General features: G+C 35.1%; 1 protein-coding gene across 1 annotated transcript in view; it reads left to right on the top strand.

Moving 5' to 3' along the window:
- The window catches only part of LOC143237869 (uncharacterized), a 34,441-nt gene extending 21,798 nt beyond the window's left edge, over window positions 1-12,643 (top strand). The window contains exons 4-8 of the mRNA XM_076477556.1: window positions 1,739-1,872; window positions 3,701-3,920; window positions 4,321-4,454; window positions 6,992-7,217; window positions 11,673-12,643. Of these exons, the coding sequence (XP_076333671.1) occupies window positions 1,739-1,872; window positions 3,701-3,920; window positions 4,321-4,454; window positions 6,992-7,217; window positions 11,673-11,782 (824 nt within the window). The 3' untranslated portion in view covers window positions 11,783-12,643. The remainder of the gene's footprint in view (window positions 1-1,738; window positions 1,873-3,700; window positions 3,921-4,320; window positions 4,455-6,991; window positions 7,218-11,672) is intronic.
- The last annotated feature ends 12,598 nt before the right edge of the window (window positions 12,644-25,241 follow it).

The following is a 25,241-nucleotide window of genomic DNA, read 5'->3' as shown; positions in this document are numbered from 1 at the left end:
GAACAAATGTCCTTCTTTAGAATATTACCTAATAATTCTCTCCAGAAACTTTTAACATTTAATTTTTACTTTAAATTACATTAAAGGAGTATTTAAAGGAGAGACGTGACTGTTGTATTAAAATATAGGAGTTGTTTGGTGTGTTTAACATTCAAATAAAATACAGACATTTTTCATGTTTCTAGTAGCTGCTCAGTGAACCGTTGAACACGTGAAATGGCTCTCTCATTCATTCTTCACTGTAGTTCATAACATACAGTTTCTATATGCTACAGAGCATGCCAGAAGTAAATAACTTAATATATATCTCTTGTCCCAAGTGATAAGGTAATCACGAAAGCTCGCGCCTCATAACCTCAACACACGGTATGATACATGCACTTCTAGACTTCGTTCTTTAATCTCATTCTGTAGAAAATGACGTCATATTGGCAGGTTGTTTGACGTAGGGACATAAAAACGCCTTTATGTTTTTGTTTGTTTGTTTTTGAGCTACTCCAGGGCTATCTGTGCCAGCCGTCCCTAATTTAGCAGTGTAAGAATAGAGGGAAGGCAGCTAGTCATCACCACCCACCGCCAACTCTTGGGCTACTCTTTTACCAACAAATAGTGGGATTGGCCGTCACATTATAACGCCCCCACGGCTGAAAGGGCGAGCACGTTTGGCGCGACGGGGATTCGAACCCACGACCCTCAGATTATGAGTCGCACGCCTTAACACGCTTGGCCATGCCGGGCCACGCCTTTATGCTGTTCACATAGAGTTTCATGTCAATGTACAGGAACAATAATCGTACTGCTATCAAAATCGTATAACTAAACGTTGAACTATTCATTAGCATGCATTTATTTCAATCAGGAACCAGATCTAAAAAAGTAAAGATGAATAGTAATTATAAACAGGGTAATTAATATGATAACCGTCGCTGACGTCACGGAAGTGACCAGGCATGGCGAAGCGCGTAAGGGGCGTGCGACTCGTAATCCGGGGTTCGCGCCCGCGTCGCGCCAAACATGCTCGCCCTCCCAGCCGTAGGGACGTTATACAGTGACGGTCAATCCCACTATTGCGGCCCTATGTTCCTAGATGGAATCTAATGGTGATAACTAACTAACTAATGCTTCAAGTAATAAAAGCGAATTTATTCGGTGCTCTCTGATACCACATTTTCGTCTAGAAAAACATTTTACTTACTATAATATATGTAACATTATAGGAGAAGGAATTTATTACCTGTGTTGTTGTGATATGAATGATTGTGGAATTTGAAACTGATACAACCCATAACCATTCAGACAGATCTGTTTTCAGAAGTTATCGCTGGAAATGATTCGCTGAAGTTAAAAAGTTGCTTTATCTTACAAAGCGCCATCTGCTAGGTTATCGGTAAATCAAGCTATTTCTTTTGCCGGCAGAGTTAATTACAATTCTAACGAGAAATGGTTAAAGTTGAATGTAGGAAATGACCTTTTATCTTAACTTCAATAATTTTAAATATTTGAATTAATTTTGAGGTGCAAGTACATGTGGATATTTTTAATATTGTTTTAATACTTTGTGTCTTTGTTTACATATTCATTCAGAAGTATATATTAAATGCTATATATCAATTACTTTAATCTTTTGATACATGCTTTATGCATTAATTCAATAGTTAAATAATACTTATTGGTTAAATAAAATGCTTTACATTGAATTATTCCCAAATAAGTGGAAAAGACATGTGTTGGTTTGCAGTGCTACCACAAGAGGGCCCTATCATCGAAGGTATCCAGCCCAAGTACGAAGTTGGAGACTTCGTTAACGTCACTTGCAAGTCTTCTCTGTCCCGACCAGCTGCCAAGATCCATTGGTTTATCAATAACAAAGAGGTTGTTGCTTGTAACCAATCATTAAACGTTAAATGCCATCTAGAGTGTTTATTGAACAACACGCGCAAACTGTTTATTTGTTTGTTTTTGAATTTCGCGCAAAGCTACATGAGGGCTTCTGCGCTAGCTGTCACTAATTTTGCAGTGTAAGACTAGAGGGAAGGAAGTTTGTCATCACCACCCACCACCAACTTTTGGGCTACTTTTTTACCAACAAATAGTGGAATTGACCGTAATATTATAACGCTCCCACGGCTGATAGGGTGAGCATGTTTAGTGCGACGGGGATTTGAAACCGCGACCCTCGGATTACGAGTCGAGCGCCTTAACCACCTGGTCATGCCGGGCCCACGCGCTCGCACCAGAATATGTTTCCCTTACAGCACACAGCAAATAAAATACGTTTGGACTTTCATTATGTCCCCTCCTCTAGTACAGCGGTAAGTCTATGAGTTTACAACGCTCAAATCAGGAGTTCGATTCCCCTCGGTGGGCTTAGCAGATAGCCCGATGTGTCTTTACTATAAGAAAACACACACTCTCATTATATTACCTACTTTGATGGGCATACGTGGCAGATTTAAATTTTAAAATATCTTATCCGTGACAAAGAAAAATTATATTAATAACAGGAAATGAAGGAAAATAATATTACTAACACCAAACAAATACCATTGTTAACATATCTCCTTCTGTGCAAAGTACAGGCGTTGATGAAACATAAATAAAATGATGTCCATGGAAAAGACCAGAGAAACTTTATACTTTAGTATAAGCACAGTCTAATGGCTCGCGTGCTATACTGGGCACCTGATGCATACAGTTGGCATCCATTTTCTGCATTTTAGGCAAATAAGTAGTTAGATGAGTGAAGGCCCAATTTCGCTTCCAGATTAGTAGAATATAGGAGGTGACAGCTGTTGATTAGTCGCCTTCCCTCTACTCTATCAGTCTAAACTTTGTAAGACTAACGCAACAGATCTTGTGCAGCTTTGTACAAAACCTCCAAAACAAACAAACAAACATCTAAGTTTACGTAAGAATCTTATCACTTGATATGTAATCCCCTAGGTTTGTATTTACGTTTCTTTCAAACAATGTGGACTTCACATGGAATATAATTAAATGCGCAATAGGGTACATTTTAAAATATGTATATTAATTTAAATCAATTTATTTTGGTCCCCGCATTAGTGATTTCACAAGTGCTGTAACTATTCTAGTCATTATTTGTTTAACCTTAAATCTATCTAATCTTCACTGGTTAAGTTAAATATATGTGGTTTATTTATTTTTAGAGAATATTAATACTGATAGAGTTAAGTAAATTAAAACTTTTTTTTCATCTTCTTTACTTTGGAGAGCAGTCACCTTCCCATGATATAGATGTGGGACGTTGTAGGTTTGAACATCCACATCTCGCTCTCCTAGTTACTATTTCTATATCTATTATTTTAAAATATATTTCTACTATACTATCTTTTATGTGAGACTGGCGAATGGAAGTTAAGACTGATAGACGGTGTATCCCCACCACAATGAGGGTCCTATTTCTAGCATGGCCTCCAAAACCTGGAGTACATTTTATATTCCACGTTATAGCTTGTACCCAGGATCCTTCCAATTAGTGCAGTGGTATTTATTTTTATTTTGTTTGTTTAGTCTTTTTTTAGTTATAACAAATTAATATGTGTGTATATATATATACATATTGAGTTTATATGTTTATATAATTTTATTATAAGTTTTGTCTCTTTCATCCAAGTCATGCTTGTTTCTCACTTCGTTATTTGTTTTCAACTTGAACTGTTTCTATGTGCGCTAATAGCCTCCACAGCAAGCTATGAATCCTTATACGGAGAATGCAAACATTCACGGACTAATCAGCTCTAAGATGGGTTTGTATTTTGAAGTCATGAATCATCATTTCGTACAAAATACCATAACTTTAAGGTGTTCAACGACTATTTCAAACTACCATTCCTTAAGTAGCGAAGAGATTGTCATCGGTGCAGGCTTCTCTCCCTCTAGTCCTTACCCAAAAATAGGTAAGTTCATGGTTTCTGTATTTAAGTTCTCACCCAATTTACGTCATTTACGTCCTTTTATTTCAGTCTCTGCCTAACAATATACAATTTAATATAGTGTTAATGACTCATTACGAATCATTAAGCGTAATTACACTGCAAGCAAAAATTATCAGATCATTCTAAACTCATGTAGTCCCAATGAGTAAGTGTTAAGCTTAGGAACTTAAAACGCTAAAATCCAGGGCTCGGTTTCTAGTTGTGCACTGAGCGAAGATAGCCTCCTGTATAATTTGATGTTAAACACAAACAACCAGGACAAAACTAAATTACAACGTGATCTGTTTACTTTTACATACTTTTTAACTTCAGGATAAACATAAGACGACTGGTTCGGGTTTTTTTTTTTTTTGTCTTTCAGGTTCAAACTCGGGAGGTCCCGTAATTACTGGGGGTTACCCGATTTACAGAATTAATGACGTCGTCGATGTTAATTGTTCTTCTGCCACCACTAAAACTCCACCGTTACTCCGCTGGTTCGTCAACGAACAACCGGTTAGTACCAGATTGTAGAAACTGTCTACCAACGAGGCAAGATACATTGCTTCATATTTACCACTTTGTTGTACTAAATATATTAGTACTTAAACATACAATCACTTTACTTAAACATACAATCACTTAAAGCTGTGCATAACTGTGGTGAATTACTAAATAAAATCAATCATTCCCTGTACAAACAATGAGAGTTTATTTTACATGCAAAAATCTTTGAAAGCGCCCTCTATTTCATAACTCAAATAACCACTAATTACGACTCTCTATAAGATAAAATCCTGGAAATATAGATAACGAATATAACTACAGAAAACGCCTGGATATTAAGTAGGGAGACAAATATAAACAAACGCAAAATCAGACAAGTCCTACTTACACAGCAACTAAAACCAAAATTAAACCAATATAAAGGAACATCTTTATACCTATGCTAATTAATAGCCTAATATATTTAACTGCAACGCCCTCTACAACCCCGTATCCGTTTACACACTCGTCCTTAAAACATGCGCTCGGCAACTCTCAGTTGTAAACTCTCTCTTTGTTAACCTGAAGATGACCTAAAAAGATGTAAACGTTGTTCTATACTTTATTTAAATTAAGGTGCTAATACCGATACCAGCCGTCTTGAGAATACGTTTTTATTTTAAGTGGATTTCTCGTCATCACAAAATAAGAAAATAATAACAACGTAAAGAACAAATCCTATTAGACCAAGAAAGGGAGCATTGACAACAAAAACTGTAAACTATAGTATACCAAATTTAAATAATGTTGATAATGGCTGATAATAAACTATAGTAGATCAAATTCAAATAATGTTGATAATGGTTGATAATAAACTATAGTAGATCAAATTCAAATAATGTTGATAATGGCTGATAATAAACTACAGTAGATCAAATTCAAATAATGTTGATAATGGCTGATAATAAACTGTAGTACATCAAATTAAAAGAATACTGATAACGGCTGAATATAAACTATAGTCGATCAAATTCAAATAATGTTGATAATGGCTGATTATAAACTATAGTAGATCAAATTAAAAGAATAATCATAATGACTGATTATAACTAAAGTAGATCAAATTAAAAGAATAATCATAATGACTGATTATAACTAAAGTAGATCAAATTAAAAGAATAATCATAATGACTGATTATAACTAAAGTAGATCAAATTAGAAGAATAATCATAATGACTGATTATAAACTATATATATAGTAGATCAAATTAAAATAATGCCAATAACAGCTGATTATAAACTATAGTAGATCGAAGTAAAAGAATTCTAATAGCGGTAAAGTGTAAACTGCAATAAGTCAAACCAAGAGAAGGCCCAGCACTACCAATTGGTTAGGACACTCGACTCGTAATCTGAACGTCGCGGGTTTGAATCCCCGTCACACCAAGCATGCTCGCACTTCCAGCAGTTGGGGCATTACAATGTGACGATCAATCCCGCTATTCGTTGGTAAAATAATAGCTTAAAAATCAGAGGTGGTTGGTGACGACTAGCTGCCTTCCCTATAATCTTAAAATAGGTACGGCTAGGCCTCGTGTAACTTTGCGCGAAATTTAAATCACACAAACAAGTCAAAAGAACAACGAATATGGTAAAGTGTATTTTGTATTAACTCAAACAACGATGTCAGTAATAAAGGCGAAATATAAACTCTAGTAACTTGTGTCAGAATACCAACAATAAATATATAAGTGGTATGTTGTTTATTGAACTTTGGGCTATTTTTCATAGCTACCTTCTGCAATCAGTAAACACACTGGTGCTGTATTGGAATTTGATACCTCAATCAGAATGTGTTAATAATTTCCGATTACTCAATCGTCTTCTTGCCTATAAAGCTAAAACTGTTCTTCAGAACATTTAAAAGTTATCAGTAAACGCCGTAGGCTCCCTCTAGCTATATTTCTCTCGGTTTAACAGGTTTCTACTAACTATACTTTCTCTCGGTTTAACAGGTTTCTACTAACTATACTTTCTCTTGGTTTAACGGGTTTAACTGACTATACTTTCTCTCGGTTTAACAGGTTTCTGCTTACTATACTTTCTCTATACAGGTTTCATTTAAGTAGACATTTTCTTTATAGGCTCTCTATAGCTATACTTTCTCATTGTAAGCTTATTTTAACCAGTCCCACGCTGGAACAGTGGTAAGTCTAGAGACCTACAACTCTAAAATCAGCGGTTGGATTCACCTCGTTGGACTCATCAGTCCAATATGGCTTTTCTATAAGAATACACACAATTTTTAACTATGTCTTATTCCTGTTTGCTAGGCTTTCTTTAATTGTACTTTCTTTCTGTATACGTTTTTAGTTAAACTATATATTATTTTTATTTTTCCCAAACTCCAGTTAGTCATACAATTTATCCCGTTGGCTTCCACTGAATTTTTTTCTTGAAGATCACCGTTAACTGTATTTTTTCTCTGTAGGCATCTTGTTAAATATAACTTTCCGCCACGATACTTGGTCAGTATATAATTTCTCTCTGTATTTTCTTCCTTGAGGCTCCCGCAAGATACCTGGTGAGCTACCCTGTACAAGTGGACAGACAAAACAATGTTATAGCAGTTCTAAGCCTAAGATTCATCACCAAAAGGAAACATTTCCAAGATGGGGAGATGCATCTGAAGTGTACCTCAACTTTGTCCGAAGTTAAGAATATGTCCACCACGGGAAATGTTTTCGGTAATCACCACAGAAACTCCAAACTACATGCTTCCGAAAGCGAAGGTACAAAACTATATGTCAGTAATAAGAATAAAAATACACAAAAATTGACATTTTATGGCTCAATGAAAAGTAAAATGTTTATTATTACTTACAGTCGATTGGATTTGGTAACACAGCTACTATCATCACATCAGGCATATTTTGATGCAATTTTGAAAACTAAACACTTGGGGCTAACTTATTTTATTTTTTACTCTTAATATTGTGGCACAATGTGTCTGAAACTTGCTTGATTTATTAGATATAGTCACACTGTTGATGACATATGATAATATTAGTCAGGTAGAAAAACAAGTCTACAATGTTGATGTCATGCTTGTTTCCTATTGGTCAGGTAATTTTCTTCTATTGAAAAGTACTTGATTTTTTTTTATTAGATTAACAATGTGAGAGTATTGTCGATGTAATGCTTGTTTCCTATTGGTCACATAATTTTCTTCTATTGAAAAGTACTTGATTTTTTGTTAGATTAACAATGTGAGAGTATTGTCGATGTCATGCTTGTTTCCTATTGGTCAGGTAATTTTCTTCTATTGAAAAGTACTTGATTTTTTTGTTAGATTAACAATGTGAGAGTATTGTCGATGTCATGCTTGTTTCCTATTGGCCACATAATTTTCTTCTATTGAAAAGTACTTGATTTTTTTGTTAGATTAACAATGTGAGAGTATTGTCGATGTAATGCTCGTTTCCTATTGGTAGATAGTCTTTCTAATCAAAGTTAGTTGATTTTTCTGTTAGATTAATGATGTACATACATTGTCGATGTAATGTTTGTTTCCTATTGATCTAGTAGCTTTCTGTTGATGGCTATTGAAAGATACCTAATTTTCTTGTTAGGTTAACAATACAGCTCAAAGGTGCATAACATACGATCCGAGAGCCAGATATGGCCCATTAACGGATTTGTTTGTTTTTGGAATTTCGCGCAAAGCTACCTGAGGGCCATTTGCACTAGCCGTCTCTAATTTTGCAGTGTAAGACTAGAGGGAAGGCAGCTAGTCATCAACACCCACCGCCAACTCTTAGGTTACTCTTTTACTAACGAATAGTGAGATTGACCGAAACTTTATAACGCCCTCATGGCTGAAAGGACGAGCACGTTTGGTACGATGGTGATTCGAGCCTGCGACCTTCAGATTACTTTGACCCGGCCCTTGAGCATTTTGGCATTATAAATGAAAAACTAATATACGTAACGTACAATATAGCAGAACGTATAAAGAAATGAATGTTCTGTTGTTTATTAATGAAAAACATATTGTTAGTGTATCTTCTACGTTCATTAAATCTGTAGTTTAACGTAAGTTATTAACTTATCAGCTACTTTCTTCTCCTTTGTTTTATCAATCAGTAGTTCGGTATCTGTAAAAGAGTTAAACTTTCTTTGAATTTTGTTTACCTTATTTCAAATTACCTTGCATTTTTCATTCACTCACATCTATATTAATTTATTATGCATAATTTATCAAGCTTTACTGCGTGGGTTTTTCTTCCTACACAACAATATTTTCCCAAAATGAACAAAAGCAGGTAGAAATCATTCAAAATTTATTTTCAAATGTCAACAGCATTTCCGGCCAAAGCCCTTTGTTGGGTGAATGGTATCTTTTCTAATGGAATGAACGAGATATCTACTTGGGCAGCGTGGTGCTTTCTTTCTATATTTCAATAATAATCAGGACAGGTTACTCATAAAAGGGTCAACTTCGCGTCCCAAACAATGGCAAGCCAGAAATAAGACAAGTAGGATCGGCCAATAGCAAGCAACCTTATTGGAACAGCAACACGAACACTGGGAGAGTTTCCATAACACAACCAAAAACAGAGTCAAAAACTTAATCGATAACATCACGGTGGGCCCGGCATGGCCAGGTGGTTAAGGCAATCGACTCGTAATCTGTGGGTCGCGAGTTCGAATTCCGGTCGCACCAAACATGCTCGCCCTTTCAGCCGTGGGGACGTTATAATATGACGGTCAATCCCACTATTCGTTAGTAAATGAATAGCCCAACAGTTGGCGGTGGGTGGTGATGACTAGCTGCCTTCCCTCTAGTCTTACACTGCTAAATTAGGGACGGCTAGCACAGATAGCCCTCGAGTAGCTTTTATAAGCTGTATTTATGTACAGGGGGGATAAAACCCGTAATTTATGCGTTTAGAAATCATGGACTAGTTTAAATCCAATAGTCTCCCAAGTTTTATAAATAAAACTACAGAACGAATTGTATTTGTATTTTGAATTTTGCGCAAAGCGACGCGAGGGCTATCTGCGCTACCCGTCCCTAATTTAGCAGTGTAAGACTAGAGGGAAGGCAGCTACTCATTACCACCCACTGCCAACTCCTGAACTACTCTTTTACTACCGAATAGTGGGCTTGATCATCACATTATAACGCCCCAGCGGCTGAAAGGGCGAGCATGTTTAATGCGACAGGGATTTGAACCCGCGACTCTCAGATTACGAGTCGAACGTCTTAATCCACCAGGCGATGCCAGGCCAGAACAAATTGTAGTTAATAGACTGTTGGATTTCTCAGTAAACCAAAACTTAATAGGTAACTATTAGCGCAGTATCAGAAAAAAGAGAAAGCGCACCGTTACAGATTAGTGAATTAGGCTACAGAGTGAATTTATAAAGTTACCACAGTATCAGGTGTCAAGCACATGGAAGAGATAAGCGGTATCACATTATATATAATCTAATCGTACTGTTCCCGTACTTTCTCACTAGGAAAGTTAAAGCAAACAACAGCGTGTTTAGAGCACGTGATAATGACGCCAGGAAAGGAGAGTTGGTCATTTTCAACATGTATGTTTATAATCACTTTTCGAAAATCATTAGCACTAGATTTCAGTAGTTGCTTGGTTATGACCCGTCTGTATATATATCTAGATATATCTTACTGTTACTGTCTACTTCCTTGAAATACAAATCTGTCTTAAACACACTAAATGACGATCTAAACATAGGATCTCAGATGAGTTTTGAAACGGATGTTAAATTTATAATATTAATTAAACCTAATTTTACGTGAGTTTCTGAACAAAGACAGAATAGCGTGTTCGTTGGGCTATATTCGACACCATATCTCTTTTCTTTAGCTGCCATTAGAACAAAAATTTCTGTCGGTATTACTTGAAAGATTTTAACTTGTTAAATGCAAAATGATTTTCCTCATCAAAAAATATAATGAACACTTCTGTATGTAACACGTGAGAGATGTTATAAATAAACCGGTTTGCCTTTAATACATGAGAATTCAAAAGGACTCAAGTTATTCTGAGCCAGAAGTGCATAAATCTCAAATAAGTAACGCTGTATAAGAAGAGAAAATCCTAGAATATGATCAGATGAATAAAACTACATCATAACTATAATATATTAATTATAACTATATTATAACTCAGTAAAATTTAAAGACGTGAAGGGGGTATTTATTGTTTCCAAGAAAGTTATTTAAAAGTAAATACATCAACCTCACAACCACGTTCTATAAAATGTGATTATTTTCTTGAAATAAAAACGATTCTAGCTGATGGATAGGCTACCTTATCTCACCAGGAAACTTTTTTCTTAACTATAGAGAAATGTCACGTGAATCATGTAACCAATACTGAACAATCGCGACTGAATCATCTCTCTCATTCGTTCAGTGTCACAACGTCAGATTTATACCTCTCCGTAATAGCCATACTCAATTTAAAATTATTTTAAACATCCTAAGTAAGAGGAAGAAAGATCTAGAAATGAAGCCACCTTTCTTATCGAACGTGTATGACATGTTGGTTAACAGGCCTAACTTTGAAGTTCCAGTTCTACCAGTTTAGGTTTTGTTTACCCCAACCCCCCAAAAAAGAAAAAATATGTATAAATCTTGTTCCGAAATTTGGGAACCTCAGATAAATTACAAGAGTAAAGTCTCACTATTTGATAAGACAGTAGTATTCCAAGAGTTGGCGGAGGGTGATGTTGACTAGCTGTCATCCCTATAATTTATAACTAGCAGAAAAACGTCTCTTGTAATTTTGCGCAAAATTTGCAAATCTTTTATATTTAGACGTCATTGTTTGTATGTTTATATTTAGACGTCATTGTTTGTATGTTTATAGTTAGACGTCATTGTTTGTATGTTTATATTTAGACGTCATTGTTTGTATGTTTATAGTTAGACGTCATTGTTTGTATGTTTATATTTAGTCGTTATTGTTTGTATGTTTATATTTAGACGTTATTGTTTGTATGTTTATATTTAGACGTCATTGTTTGTATGTTTATATTTAGACGATATTGTTTGTATGTTTATATTTAGACGTCATTGTTTGTATGTTTATATTTAGACGTCATTATTTGTATGTTAATATTAAGACGTTATTGTTTGTATGTTTATATTTAGACGTCATTGTTTGTATGTTGGTTTCATCTTCATTTTTCTTTTATTGTTGCTGTTACAGTTATTGGAAACAGTACTCAGCTGCTCAGAAGTCAGTTCTTCTACCATTTCCTCTTTGTATTTGTTACAGTGAAGCTCCTTATAACAGAATTCTCTATCTTAACGTTGTAAAAGCTAAAGGTCGGATCTTCAACGTTTCTCAAGTTGTGTTCATGTTAGTAACGTTTTAAAACACATTCTGCTAGATACAACCATAACCTTGCACAAAGCAAACTGGGAACGAAACATATGACGAAAGAAGCGTTGGGTTCAGATTTCAAACTTAATTTTCAAGGGCATGACTTAATAAATGCGGTTTAAAGTTGTAAGTTATGACTTACACTTTAAATCGAACCAAAAAGTAAAAAAAAAAAATAACAGTAAAGTTATAAACAGCTGTAAAAAAAGTTTTTAGGACTATTCTACGAAATTAGCACAGATGTAGGTTAGTCCTCCAAGACTTTATCTACAAGAGTCATACAAGACCGTACAAGACAGTTGCTGTCAGTTTTACCTGTGCTGTTCCTGATGAAAACTCTACCTAAGTTATCCATAAACATCTTGTTGGCTTATGAAAATTGGAATGACTCCATTTTGTTCTAAAGTAATTCATTCTTAACTTCAAGCTCACAAATTTGATCGTGCAATTCAAATTTCTCTCTGATGAAAATTTCATTCTACCGTCCATGACAAAGGTGGAAAATGAAATATTAGAATTAAACCTTTATTAACTTTATGATTTCTGATGAAGACTTTATTTTACGTTTTAGGAGTAAGCCCTGATGAACAGTATTTAAGCTGTCCCTGATGAAGGCTTAATTTTATAATTTGAAATATACTATTGTTGTCTATATGTGTTAATATACTTCTGATGAACACTGATTCCGTGAGCGTAAATGTTTTCGTTTCCACAAATAAAATTATTCGAAGGTGAAGTTCATTTATTTATGTATTTATTTATGTATGCTCACAAGAAGCGTCTTTGGTCCAATCGTCGGCTTAGAAGAAAAAAACATTGTGTGCTGTAGTAATTATAACAGCTTTGCTCTATTTGATCAAATAATAAAAGTTTTGTTCTTGAAAGTGTATTTGAAGTTGCATTTATTTTTATTTATAAAATCATAACATTTAGTTGTAGTTTAATTATAAAGTAGTAGATGGCGCCAAATGTAATGGTAAATGATTTTAAAATAAAGAAAACATTATAGCACAGCCGTGCGTCAAGAAATAATATTATTAAAAAAATATATATGGTATTAAGTCAAAAAATAAAAGAATTAAAGTATAACAGAAAGTCCAAGAAAAATAAATAGCTGTGAAACTAAATATAAGAAAAGAACTAAGAACTACAACATCAAGTTCAATAATCAATAATAACTATGACATTAAGTTCACGAAGAAATAACTGTCGTGTAAATAAAAATCAAAACGATCTATTTAAAAATACAATAAAATGTGAGAACTATGGTGGTAAATCCAAATTAACGAAATAGCTGTGGTAGTAAATCGAGGCTAAAGGACTCATTGTGAAGCTAAATTCAAAGACAAAATAACTATAGTATTAAGTCTAAGGTAACAGGTAAGTATAATGTTAAGCTATAGTATTATGTCGATGAAATGGTATATCATGATAATACGATGAAATGGTATATCATGATAATATGATGAAATGGTATATCATGATAATATAAACCTCTCTTCTATTTTTTTAATATTAATATATTGTTATGAAGTAAAATTATGATAGTGTAGATTCGAAGTTTAGTTTCGTGTATCAGTTTATTAACAATACGTTTTTACTGCCATCTGTCAATACGTAACAAAACTATGTTTTTTATGTGAACTGAAATAGATATGTTTAGTTAATCTATGTTTTAGAACATTACAAGAATCCATCTACTTTACATCCATGCCTTTACAGAATAATTAAACAGTATGTTTAATCACTATGGTGAACTGTTTATCTTTGCTTTCTGACTCGACTTTCTGATAAAGTCTGTATATCTTTCTGCAACTTATTATCTCTTTTTAATAAATACTTTATCAGTTGTAGCTGTTAAACCAAACTTATTTTATAAACGTATCTCTTTTCAAGGGTTAAACTATACATATATTGTAAAGGCGGTAACGTTTTGTTTTTCCTTCCAACAAATTTATCATTTTCTTTTTCCAAGCGTTATTGTTTGTTTGTTTGAATTTCGCACAAAGCTACACGAGGGCTATCTGCGCTAGCCGTCCCTAATTTAGCAGTGTAAGACTAGAGAAAAGGCAGCTAGTCATCACCACCCACTGCCAACTCTTGGGCTACTCTTTTACCAACGAATAGTGGGATTGACCGTAACTTATAACGCCCCCACGGCTGAAAGGGCGAACATGTTTGGCGCGACGGGGATGCGAAAACGCGACCCTCAGATTACGAGTCTTAACCCACCTGTCAATGCCAGGCCATTCAAGCGTTAAACTGCACATATTTAACATAAACGGTTAAATGTTCTCTCTTTTCAACAACTACATAATTTTGCAAAAACAGTTACTTTTTGTCTATTTTCAGTTGTTTAACTGCATATATTTTGTGAAGACGGTTATGTTTGGTTTCTTTTAAATTATTCATATACATATATATTGTGCAGTAGTCATGTTTGATTTATTTTTCAAGAGTTCAAATTCATAATTTTTAAGAGTAGTTATATTTTGTCTCTTTCTAGCTGCCATATAAAACAATATATACAAACATTGCTTTGTTCACTGTTTCAAAGTTTTAAAATAACTTTCAACATTTTCTCGTATTTTAAAATGATTTTAGATAACTTTGTTTTAAAATACATTTTGAACAATAAATATTATGTTTTTAAGCTCACCATAAATAAGTCACTATTTTAATTACAGTGTGTTTTTAGTATAGCAAACCCACAAAGGATATCTGCTCAGCCCACCGAGGGAATCGAACCCCTGATTTTAACGTTGTAAATTCGGAGACATACCGCTGTACTAGCGGGGGCATTTTTTTTTTTTTAATTACAACAAATTCTGTGGTTTGTGGGAAATCCATGTTATTATTATCCCATTACGTTCTTCTGTTTATCTTTAAGGGCTAGCTTAAAATAACCTTCCTAACTGAATTAAAAACTTCGTTTTTTTGTTTGTTTGTTTTTGAATTTCGCATAAAGCTACTCGAGAGCTATCTGTGCTAGCCGTCCCTAATTTAGCAGTGTAAAACTAGAAGGAAGGCAGCTAGTCAGCATCACCCACCGCCAACTCTTGGGCTACTCTTTTACCAACGAATAGTGGGATTGACCGTCACAATATAACGTCCCCACGGCTGAAAGGGCGAGCATGTTTGGCGCGACCGGGATGCGAACCCGCGACCCTCAGATTACGAGTTGCACGCCTTAACACACTTGGCCATGGCGGGCCGAACTTCGTTTTATGTTGTGAATATCGGAGAAGATGTAATTGAATCTAAACATTTAACAAATACTAAATAAAGATAATCGTTCAAAACGAATTACAACTGCAGTAAAATAATTATTAAATATTAAACGTTTCATGTGGTGGTCTATGTTAAACGAAAATAAACATAATGTCTCACTACGATAAAATTTTCCATACAGTATTAAGAAAGAAGAAACATGATAAAGCGTTCCATGCGGTGGACTACTATTAAAAGACAAGAAACATTACGTTTCACTACAATAAAACATTTCTTGCGGTATTCTCATGTTAAAAGACAAAAGATGTTATATCTCACTAAAATAAAACATTCCGTATGGGAGTATGACTATGGTTTACTACATACAACAAATTATTTGTATAGTATAGGACCATTCTAAACGAGAAGAAATACTTTATTTTTGTATAGCACAATATTTCTTGCAACATTTAGTGTAGTGAAACTATAATAAAACATTTTGTAGAGTAGAGTATTTAAATGCTTAGCGTAAGTGAAAAAAAACACATAAAGCACCCGCATCAAGAGTTTGTTTGTTTTGTTTGGTTTTAGAATTTCGCCCAAAGCTACTCGAGGGCTATCTGTGCTAGCCGTCCCTAATTTAGCAGTGTAAGACTAGAGGGAAGGCAGCTAGTCATCACCACCCACCGCCAACTCTTGGGCTACTCCTTTACCAACGAATAGTGGGATTGACCGTAACATTATACACCCCACGGCTGGGAGGGCGAGCATGTTCAGCGCGACGCGGGCGCGAACCCGCGACCCTCGGATTACCAGTCGCACGCCTTACGCGCTTGGCCATGCCAGGCCCCCGCATTAAGAGACTGAACTTATAATTACACTTTGTTTATACAAGACGACAAATTCAAAATTCAGAGGTTACACTCTGAGAAATACATTAAAACCATCAGGCATAGGCTAAACGGCCAGAACGGAGACCCCTAAGGATTCAAACATAACTTTCCCTAATTTCAAACTAATTACCAGAGAAGGGACAACCAGTCAGTAGAACACACGTTCTAACTGAACAAGGAATTTGACTATCGCGATACAAAACATGCACAGCTAAAAATGTGAAGCGTTATATCGTGACTCGAGCCTTGGACGTTCCGATTTTCAGTCAGGCACGCTGTCAAAAATGCTAAATTGTATACAATATACCTCGAGCAACATAAATGAATCTCAGACAAGGAGCATAATTTTGGATCTGATAGACGAAGAAAAACAGTAATAAGGTATTAGATAAAACAGTTCACGAAACAGAACATTCCAATTAATATATAACATTTTACAAAATGAAGTGTTTTAATTTCTTATTTACGCATGTATATAAATACACACATATATATATATTCGCTACATAAACTTTCGAGGTTGTTGTTTTTATACACTATCCATCACTGCACCAAATTTTTGATTTATATTATCTTAAAACAATAACAAAGCTGTGAAATTTTCACTTCTTAATAATAAAAAAAATCCAAAGAAGTAAAGGGATGCGACATTAATTAATAACTTGTTACGAACTTGGAAGCTGAATTAATTAAAAACATTGATCAAACGTGGAAAAAAATGTACATAACTGTTTTAAATGTTCAAGACAAACACGTTCATTGAAGAAACAAGGTAACTTAACTGTGCGTAAGAAAGTAGAGGCTCGTATGTAGGATAAAGATAAATAAGAACATTATAAACTTACATTATATATCATTATTATATTATTATAATATATATTATTACAGGGAGTTTAAAAATTATAGAAAATCAAGATAGTTTGTCAATGGGTTGTTTGCGATTAAGCCTAAAGCTGCACAATAGGCTTTCTATGGTGTGCCTCCAAGGGGTATCAAACCCGGTTTATAGCATTACAACTCCGCTAGCTTACCGCTGAGCCACTGGGGCACAAGTTGGTGAAAGAGCAGACTAAAGCAGGTATATATATATATATATATATATATATATAAAGTTGGTTGAAAATTCTAAAATTAACAGTAAGATTTCTTAAAATACGTTAAAGATAAACAAGACGTATGAATGGGAGAAAAGCCTTGTGGGAATGATAACGGAAGACTCATATTTTGTGGTTATGATTTTTTCTCCAGATTTAATAATGAATATTCTACATCCAGAACATTTGCTAAACGGAAATAAGTTCGAACGAAGTTACCAAATTAATTGTTCAGTCAGTGATGTTTGAAGAATAATAAGCTCCTGGGTTAGAGGATATTTATAAGCTCCTGGGTCAGAGGATATTTCCCAAAAGGTTTTAATGAAAGTTAAAAATTGGACATTTTAAATTCTCGAACAGTAAGGAGATAACAAATGATTGGAAGTTGGCTAATGTTACTCCAGTTTTTCAATGGTAGTGATAAAGTTGTCTTGGTAATTATAGACCTATTAGTTTTATATTAGTGGTGGAAAAACGTTTTCTGATAAGAGATGCTTTATAAAGTTATTCAACAAAGTTTGCCTCACAAATATTTTAGTATCTTTTGAATAAGTTATTGTTTATTTAGATGAATGTAAAGGTATGAATTTGGTTCGCCTATACTTTCAGAAAACGTTTGATAAGATATAACGTGAAATACTTCATCGTTTCAATGTTTTAATTATGTATTTTCACAATTTCCTTGAATGTCATCCTTTTAATGTTATAAAAGGACATGATCATCTAGTAAGTTGGGCAAAAATAGGGAAAATGGTTTTTAATTACAATAAATACAGTGTAATACGCTTGGATTACTATAATTTGATTCTTTATACATTATTATGGAATAAAATGGTCTTGGTGTTCTGGTTCATTAGTCTCTTAAACATCCAAACAGTGTATATTGCTAATGGCAAGTTAAATAGGGTTCTGGGTTGTATGTACAAGTCTGAAAGGCTATAGGACACTGGTTAGACTACCAGTTGGTTTACTGCGTTCAGCCTTTCAGCCGTGGGGGCGTTATAATGTGACGGTCAATCCCACTATTCGTTGGTAAAAGAGTAGCCCAAGAGTTGGCGGTGGGTGGTGATGACTAGCTGCCTTCCCTCTAGTCTTACACTGCTAAATTAGGGACAGCTAGCACAGATAGCCCTGGAGTAGCTTTGTGCGAAATTCAAAAAAACAAAGAAACAAAACAAAGTGTTCAGCCTTGGGATCCTCACTTGAGGAAGGAACTTGAATTCATGGAGAGAGTTCAGAGGAGGGTTACTAGGATGGTATATGGAATGGAAAAGTTATAACCTCTGAACTTGTTTTCTCTTGAGAAGTAGAAGAGTTAGAATGGATATAATTAAGATTGTTAAGGAAGATGATAGTACCAACACGTACTCTTTTTTCTACTTAATGGTAGAAATAGAGGTCACAAATATAAATTTTAGAAAGGTAAGAGTCATCTTTAGCTAAGACAGTTTTATTTTTCATTGGAACGAACTTCTTTCCGATGTGGTGAATTTTGAAGAGTTTAAGGGAAGGCTTGTGAAAAATTTGACTGGTAACGGCTGGCTATGAAATTATATATATATTAGTGTATTAGTTGGGACAGCCGTCCCTAAATTATATATATATTAGTGTATTAGTTGGGACAGCCGTCCCTAAATTATATATATATTAGTGTATTTGGGACAGCCGCCCCTAAATTATATATATATTAGTGTATTAGTTGGGACAGCCGTCCCTAAATTATATATATATTAGTGTATTAGCTGGGACAGCCGTCCCTAAATTATATATATATTAGTGTATTAGCTGGGACAGCCGTCCCTAAATTATATATATATTAGTGTATTAGCTGGGACAGCCGTCCCTAAATTATATATATATTAGTGTATTAGTTGGGACAGCCGTCCCTAAATTATATATATATTAGTGTATTAGTTGGGACAGCCGTCCCTAATTTAGGAGTGTAAAACCAGAGGGAAGGCAGTTAGTCATTACCACCCACCTAATTCTTGGGCTACTCTTTTACCAACGAATAATGGGATTGATCGTCACGTTATAATGCCCATACGGGTGAAAGGGCGAGCATGTTTTGGTGTGACGAGGATTCAAACCTGCCGCCCTCAGATTACGAGTAGATTTCCTTAATAACCCGGCCATGTCAGACCAGTGTCAAGAGTTTCTGTTTTGTCTTTAAATGTTATGAAGTTATATGAACCATTTATATTTATGAATACATACACGTATACTTATAACAAACTCAAATCTACGAATGTTGCTTCCACGTATTAGGTCGTAATAAACTCGAGTTATTATGTGAATCAGAATACAGAAGGTCTAAGGTTCGAGTCTGTAATATGGCACTGAACGACATTCCCATTTTTTGCTATGGAGTGTTAATAAAGTGACAATTAACGAGTTATTCAGTTCAGAGAAGCTCTTTAGGTGGAAGTTACTGATGACTGCTTGCTATTCGTCTTGTCAGAAGTTCCAGTTCAGGAATGTTTTACTCTTACGGCTCTTACCTTGCCATCTGTCTTAATTTGTGCATAAAATTCTATTTACATTTACATACTACTCTTTATATACATACGAGCTACCTTAAGTACGAAAACAATGAAGTCTCGATACGTTATAAATCATACATTATTGGAACCACTGAAGATAAACAGGTATTTAAAAATGACATCCAAAAACACTTCCTACTTATATGTTAACCATGATATCGATAAAATAGTGATATATCTTTAAAAGTCATGATAACAAAGAATACCTGCAAGTCAATCGTGACACCAGGAATAAGGTAACGTCTTAAAAAACAAACAGAAACGAAACGTCCTTAGAGTGGCTCAGAGGTAAGTTTCCAAACTTACAACCCTGGAAAACGATGCTCGGTTCCTCGTTGTGAACAGCCGCAGATAGCCTGTTATATAGCTTTGTGCTAAAACAAACAAACTAACAAACAATTGTAGTTAAATATACTGCAATGAAGTTGCAGCTCTGTTGATTTATGCAAAATAATTTCCATTATATCACACTATCTTACAGTGAAATCAGTTCAGTGTGTAGTCACCAGGACAAGTGTAAGAGTAACTATCTTACAGTGAAATCAGTTCAGTCTGTAGTCACCAGGACAAGTGTAAAAGTAACTATCTTACAGTGAAATCAGTTCAGTCTGTAGTCACCAGGACAAGTGTAAAAGTAACTATCTTACAGTGGAATCAGTTCAGGGTGTAATCACCAGGACAAGTGTAAGAGTAACTATCTTACAGTGAAATCAGTTCAGTGTGTAGTCACCAGGACAAGTGTAAGAGTAACTATCTTACAGTGGAATCAGTTCAGGGTGTAGTCATCAGGACAAATGTAAGAGTAACTATCTTACAGTGAAATCAGTTCAGTGTGTAGTCACCAGGACAAGTGTAAGAGTAACTATCTTACAGTGAAATCAGTTCAGTCTGTAGTCATCAGGACAAGTGTAAGAGTAACTATCTTACAGTGGAATCAGTTCAGTGTGTAGTCACCAGGACAAGTGTAAGAGTAACTATCTTACAGTGGAATCAGTTCAGTGTGTAGTCACCAGGACAAGTGTAAGAGTAACTATCTTACAGTGATATCAGTTCAGTCTGTAGTCATCAGGACAAGTGTAAGAGTAACTATCTTACAGTGGAATCAGTTCAGTGTGTAGTCACCAGGACAAGTGTAAGAGTAACTATCTTACAGTGAAATCAGTTCAGGGTGTAGTCACCAGGACAAGTGTAAGAGTAACTATCTTACAGTGGAATCAGTTCAGGGTGTAGTCACCAGGACAAGTGTAAGAGTAACTATCTTACAGTGGAATCAGTTCAGTGTGTAGTCATCAGGACAAGTGTAAGAGTAACTATCTTACAGTGGAATCAGTTCAGTGTGTAGTCACCAGGACAAGTGTAAGAGTAACTATCTTACAGTGGAATCAGTTCAGTGTGTAGTCACCAGGACAAGTGTAAGAGTAACTATCTTACAGTGGAATCAGTTCAGGGTGTAGTCATCAGGACAAGTGTAAGAGTAACTATCTTACAGTGGAATCAGTTCAGGGTGTAGTCATCAGGACAAATGTAAGAGTAACTATCTTACAGTGGAATCAGTTCAGGGTGTAGTCACCAGGACAAGTGTAAGAGTAACTATCTTACAGTGGAATCAGTTCAGAGTGTAGTCATCAGGACAAGTGTAAGAGTAACTATCTTACAGTGGAATCAGTTCAGAGTGTAGTCATCAGGACAAGTGTAAGAGTAACTATCTTACAGTGGAATCAGTTCAGGGTGTAGTCATCAGGACAAATGTAAGAGTAACTATCTTACAGTGGAATCAGTTCAGGGTGTAGTCATCAGGACAAGTGTAAGAGTAACTATCTTACAGTGAAATCAGTTCAGTGTGTAGTCATCAGGACAAGTGAAAGAGTAACTATCTTACAGTGGAATCAGTTCAGGGTGTAGTCACCAGGACAAGTGTAAGAGTAACTATCTTACAGTGGTATCACTTCAGTGTGTAGTCATCAGGAGAAGTGTAAGAGTAATGTAACCATTATGTATGAAATGAGTGGGCATGTTTATTAGACTGCTTATGAAGTAGGTTACACAAAAAGTCGTTACGATGTCCGCTTCATTAAGTGGGAATGCCGGATGTGTAAATGAATGAATAATGCTAGACACATGTGGCTACATATTAAAAAATAAAAAAAGGTTGAGACCGAGGGAAAGCAGAAGAGCAAATACTGACGAAGATACGTGGGGTCGTTTAAAGGAAAAAATAACATAAATCAAATCAAAAAACAAAAGAAGAAAAAAAAGACCTTCGGAGCACATTGATTTGTTACGGTTAGTTTTGTACTAGGTGTTTCAGAGTTACATTAAAACAAGCAAAACTCACCAAAAACGCCTACTATTGGCAGGAAGGACTTATCATAGTATTATCTAACATTGTAACGTTGATCAGGTCTCAGATACTTATCGATCAAAAGCTACTAAGACGTAATTAAAGGCTCGTTCTAGTAATATCGTCCAGAAACTTAGGTTTCAGATAAAAATATGTTTGATAACCTTGAAATAACTGTTGATTTTCACGTTTAATAATTATGTTTTGAACTTAAACATTATTAATTGGTAAGCCAGCATTTATTATCCTCTCCTCTCATCTGGTTAAATTTATGTGGTTATAAAACAATGTGTTTCCTCACTTTCCATTCCAGAATATTTTATACAAAGATGGAAATTTTATAGTTTTATCTCTACCATGGATAACGTAAGCAGGAAATGAGCTATAGATACTTCTGTGGTCACAAAAATATATTTAAACATTGAACCTTATCTGTACCGTGGATAACGTACGCAGGAAATGAGCTACAGATACTTCTGTGGTCACAAGATTTTGTAGTTAAACTTTGAACTTTATCTGTATCCTGGCTAACGTAAGCCGGAAATTAGCTGTAGATACTTTTGTGTTTACATCTGAAACTCAAGAAACTATATTTCATTTTGTGGCATGTCTATAGTGATACTTCACTAGAAAGACTGACATGGAAAAGTGCAAAAATAATTTTGGGGAAGTGGAAGACTTATTAGTACTAGAATTTTTATGTCTCATATTCAACTGACGTGTCACTATTCCTGAAGAAAAGAGCACCAATACGTACATTATAGGTGAACAAACCGGCAGAATAATACATGGAAACACCTGGGGGGAGTTTTACTGGCAAGCTCAAAAATATTCAGTCAAATTCAAAATCAGAAGCAAGAGTCTACCAATGATGACAGGAGGTTAATAGATAGAAGGGATAAGAGATAGTATTTTTCTTTTTATAAAATGGGATGTATCACAAAGTCCATTACCTGAAAACAACAGCAGAAATTAAACCATAAAGCAGCTGGATCTATTTACAAAGATAGTACTGGTAGAAACAGAAACGAGTGACTGTCACTATGGATACTGCTGCCAGAAGAAACAGAATCAAGACAACTCGTCAGATACACTAGAAGAAGGAAGTTTCATTGTCATGGTTGATGAGTGCATGACTAATTCTCAGTCAAGTTTGCAAATGAATCAACAGTACCGATGGCGTGTGGAGCGTGTTACAAATATGAAGAGGTGCCAACAAATCACAATAAACCGATATGTGAAGGCTTTATTGGAAAAAAAAAGAAATTGAAAGTTTAATGAGACATTGGGTCCAGTAAGGCAGCAGTGAGGACCAGTCTAGTATCATGTATCTGATGATCAGATGATGAGCATGGTATGCTTGTATCTGCTGATTGATAAAACAGTGAGAAAGTTTTCTATAATAAAAATAAAGGTGAATACTTCATAATATGTAGAAGACTCTGAATCCATGTGTATAAAGGTACCAACATATGATTTGGTAATAGGAAAAATATCATGTAGTAGAAATTTGAAGTAAGTGCAGAAGAAGGACCCTTCACCACAGAACAAAGCTACAAAATGGAAAGAGACTTACAAAACATAGAACCAGAAAGAGATATTGAACCAGACCTATCAAAGTAATTGTACTGGAGAAGCCAAACTCAAAGACAGTCAGAAACACTTATATAACAAGAAGGCCAAAGGCTGAGACTTTAAGATCGAACAGAAAGTTTTAGTTCTGCTACCTACAGACAGTAACAGACTCACCCATCAGTTGAAAGAATCTTTCACAGCACAGGAAGTGATAAGAATAATGCACTATAAAGTGAAAGTCAATGGTACAACCATGGTCTATCATACCAATCTGTTGAAGAGGTATATTGGGAAAAAAGAAGACCTAATGGGTTTGGCTGTTGAAACAAAGATAAATGTTGAAGGTGTGGCCATCATAGATGTAGAATCAGAAGACAGTGACTTTGTCTTAGAAGATAAGGACCCACAAGACCACTGAGTGGAGATAAGACAGAAAGATGTTAATATCAATGAAGAAATTATTGGTAAGAATAAGAAAGAGAAACAAAAGCTACCGCGAAAATATACAAATAAATTAGGAAAGACAAGAGATCCTGTGAAGGAGAAGTCCTATTGGAGACTCTATACGAGAACAGACAGACAAAAGAATTGTAAATGTTGGTGTACACCATATGATACAACTCAGATGTGAACCGAAAAAAACCTTTTGAATGCAATGAAAAAATGTATAAATTTCTTATTTTCTGAATTTCGCACAAACCTACACGAGGGCTGTCTTCGCTAGCCGTCCCTAATTTAGCAGTGCAATACTAGATGGAAGGCAGCTAGTCATCACCACCCACCGGCAACTCTTGGGCTACTCTTTTACCAACGAATAGTGGGATTGACCGAACATTATAACGCCCCCACGGCTGAAATGGCGAGCATGTTTGGTGTAACGGGGATTCGAATCCGTGACTCTCAGATGACGAGTCAAACGCCTAAACCCACCTGGCCATGCCGGATCCTTGAAGAGTGGCTTAAGTCTTACGTAAAATACTGTCCAGTGTAAGAAGTATTTTCGCGGGTAGTTTCACACTGCTAAATTAGGGATGGCTAGCACAGATAGCCCTCGAGTAGCTTTGTACGAAATTCAAAAACAAACAAGCAAATAAGAAGTATTAATTTATTTATTTTGTGAGTGAATATTACATGATTGTTTTTTTCATAACAAAAAGTAAAAAGTTGTTGTTTAAAGTTGTTTTTAATTAAGCACAAAGCTACACAATGGGCTATCTGTGCTCTGTCCACCACTGGTATCGAAACCCACTTTTTAGCATTGGAAGTCCGCAGACATACCGCTGAGTCAATGGGGAGCTAGAAAGCAATTATTTTAAAGGTAATAGTTATGAAAAGCTTGATTATGCAACTCAGTAAAAATTGTACATTGCGTTTTTAATTAATTTATATCAAGACTATTAAACATTGTGTGTAATTCACTGATGTTGAGAGTATGGAGATTTCTAGAAGGTTTAGATGGTAGTCATATAAATAGCGACAAGCAGATTAATAAAAGAGCAGAAAAAGAGCTAAGTCAAAGGAAGAAAAACTTCAGTCAGAGAAAAGTTACATGCAAAGTTAATTGTTATAGGAGTGAAAGACCTAATGGTTTATATATTTGCGTGAGACTACAAATTTTGTAAAAAAAATAAGGAACATAAGTTGCCTCAATAAAAGATATTTGGAAGTAATTGAACCAGCCTCAGTGGACTTTAACAAAAAGCAGATGATTCTTGGAAATATGAAAAATAAGCAGA

The sequence above is a fragment of the Tachypleus tridentatus genome, chromosome 13, assembly GCF_004210375.1.
Source record: "Tachypleus tridentatus isolate NWPU-2018 chromosome 13, ASM421037v1, whole genome shotgun sequence".
Lineage (NCBI taxonomy): Eukaryota > Metazoa > Arthropoda > Merostomata > Xiphosura > Limulidae > Tachypleus > Tachypleus tridentatus.
Note: the sequence above shows the minus strand (reverse complement) of the source record. Positions and strands in the feature narration are given on the sequence as shown.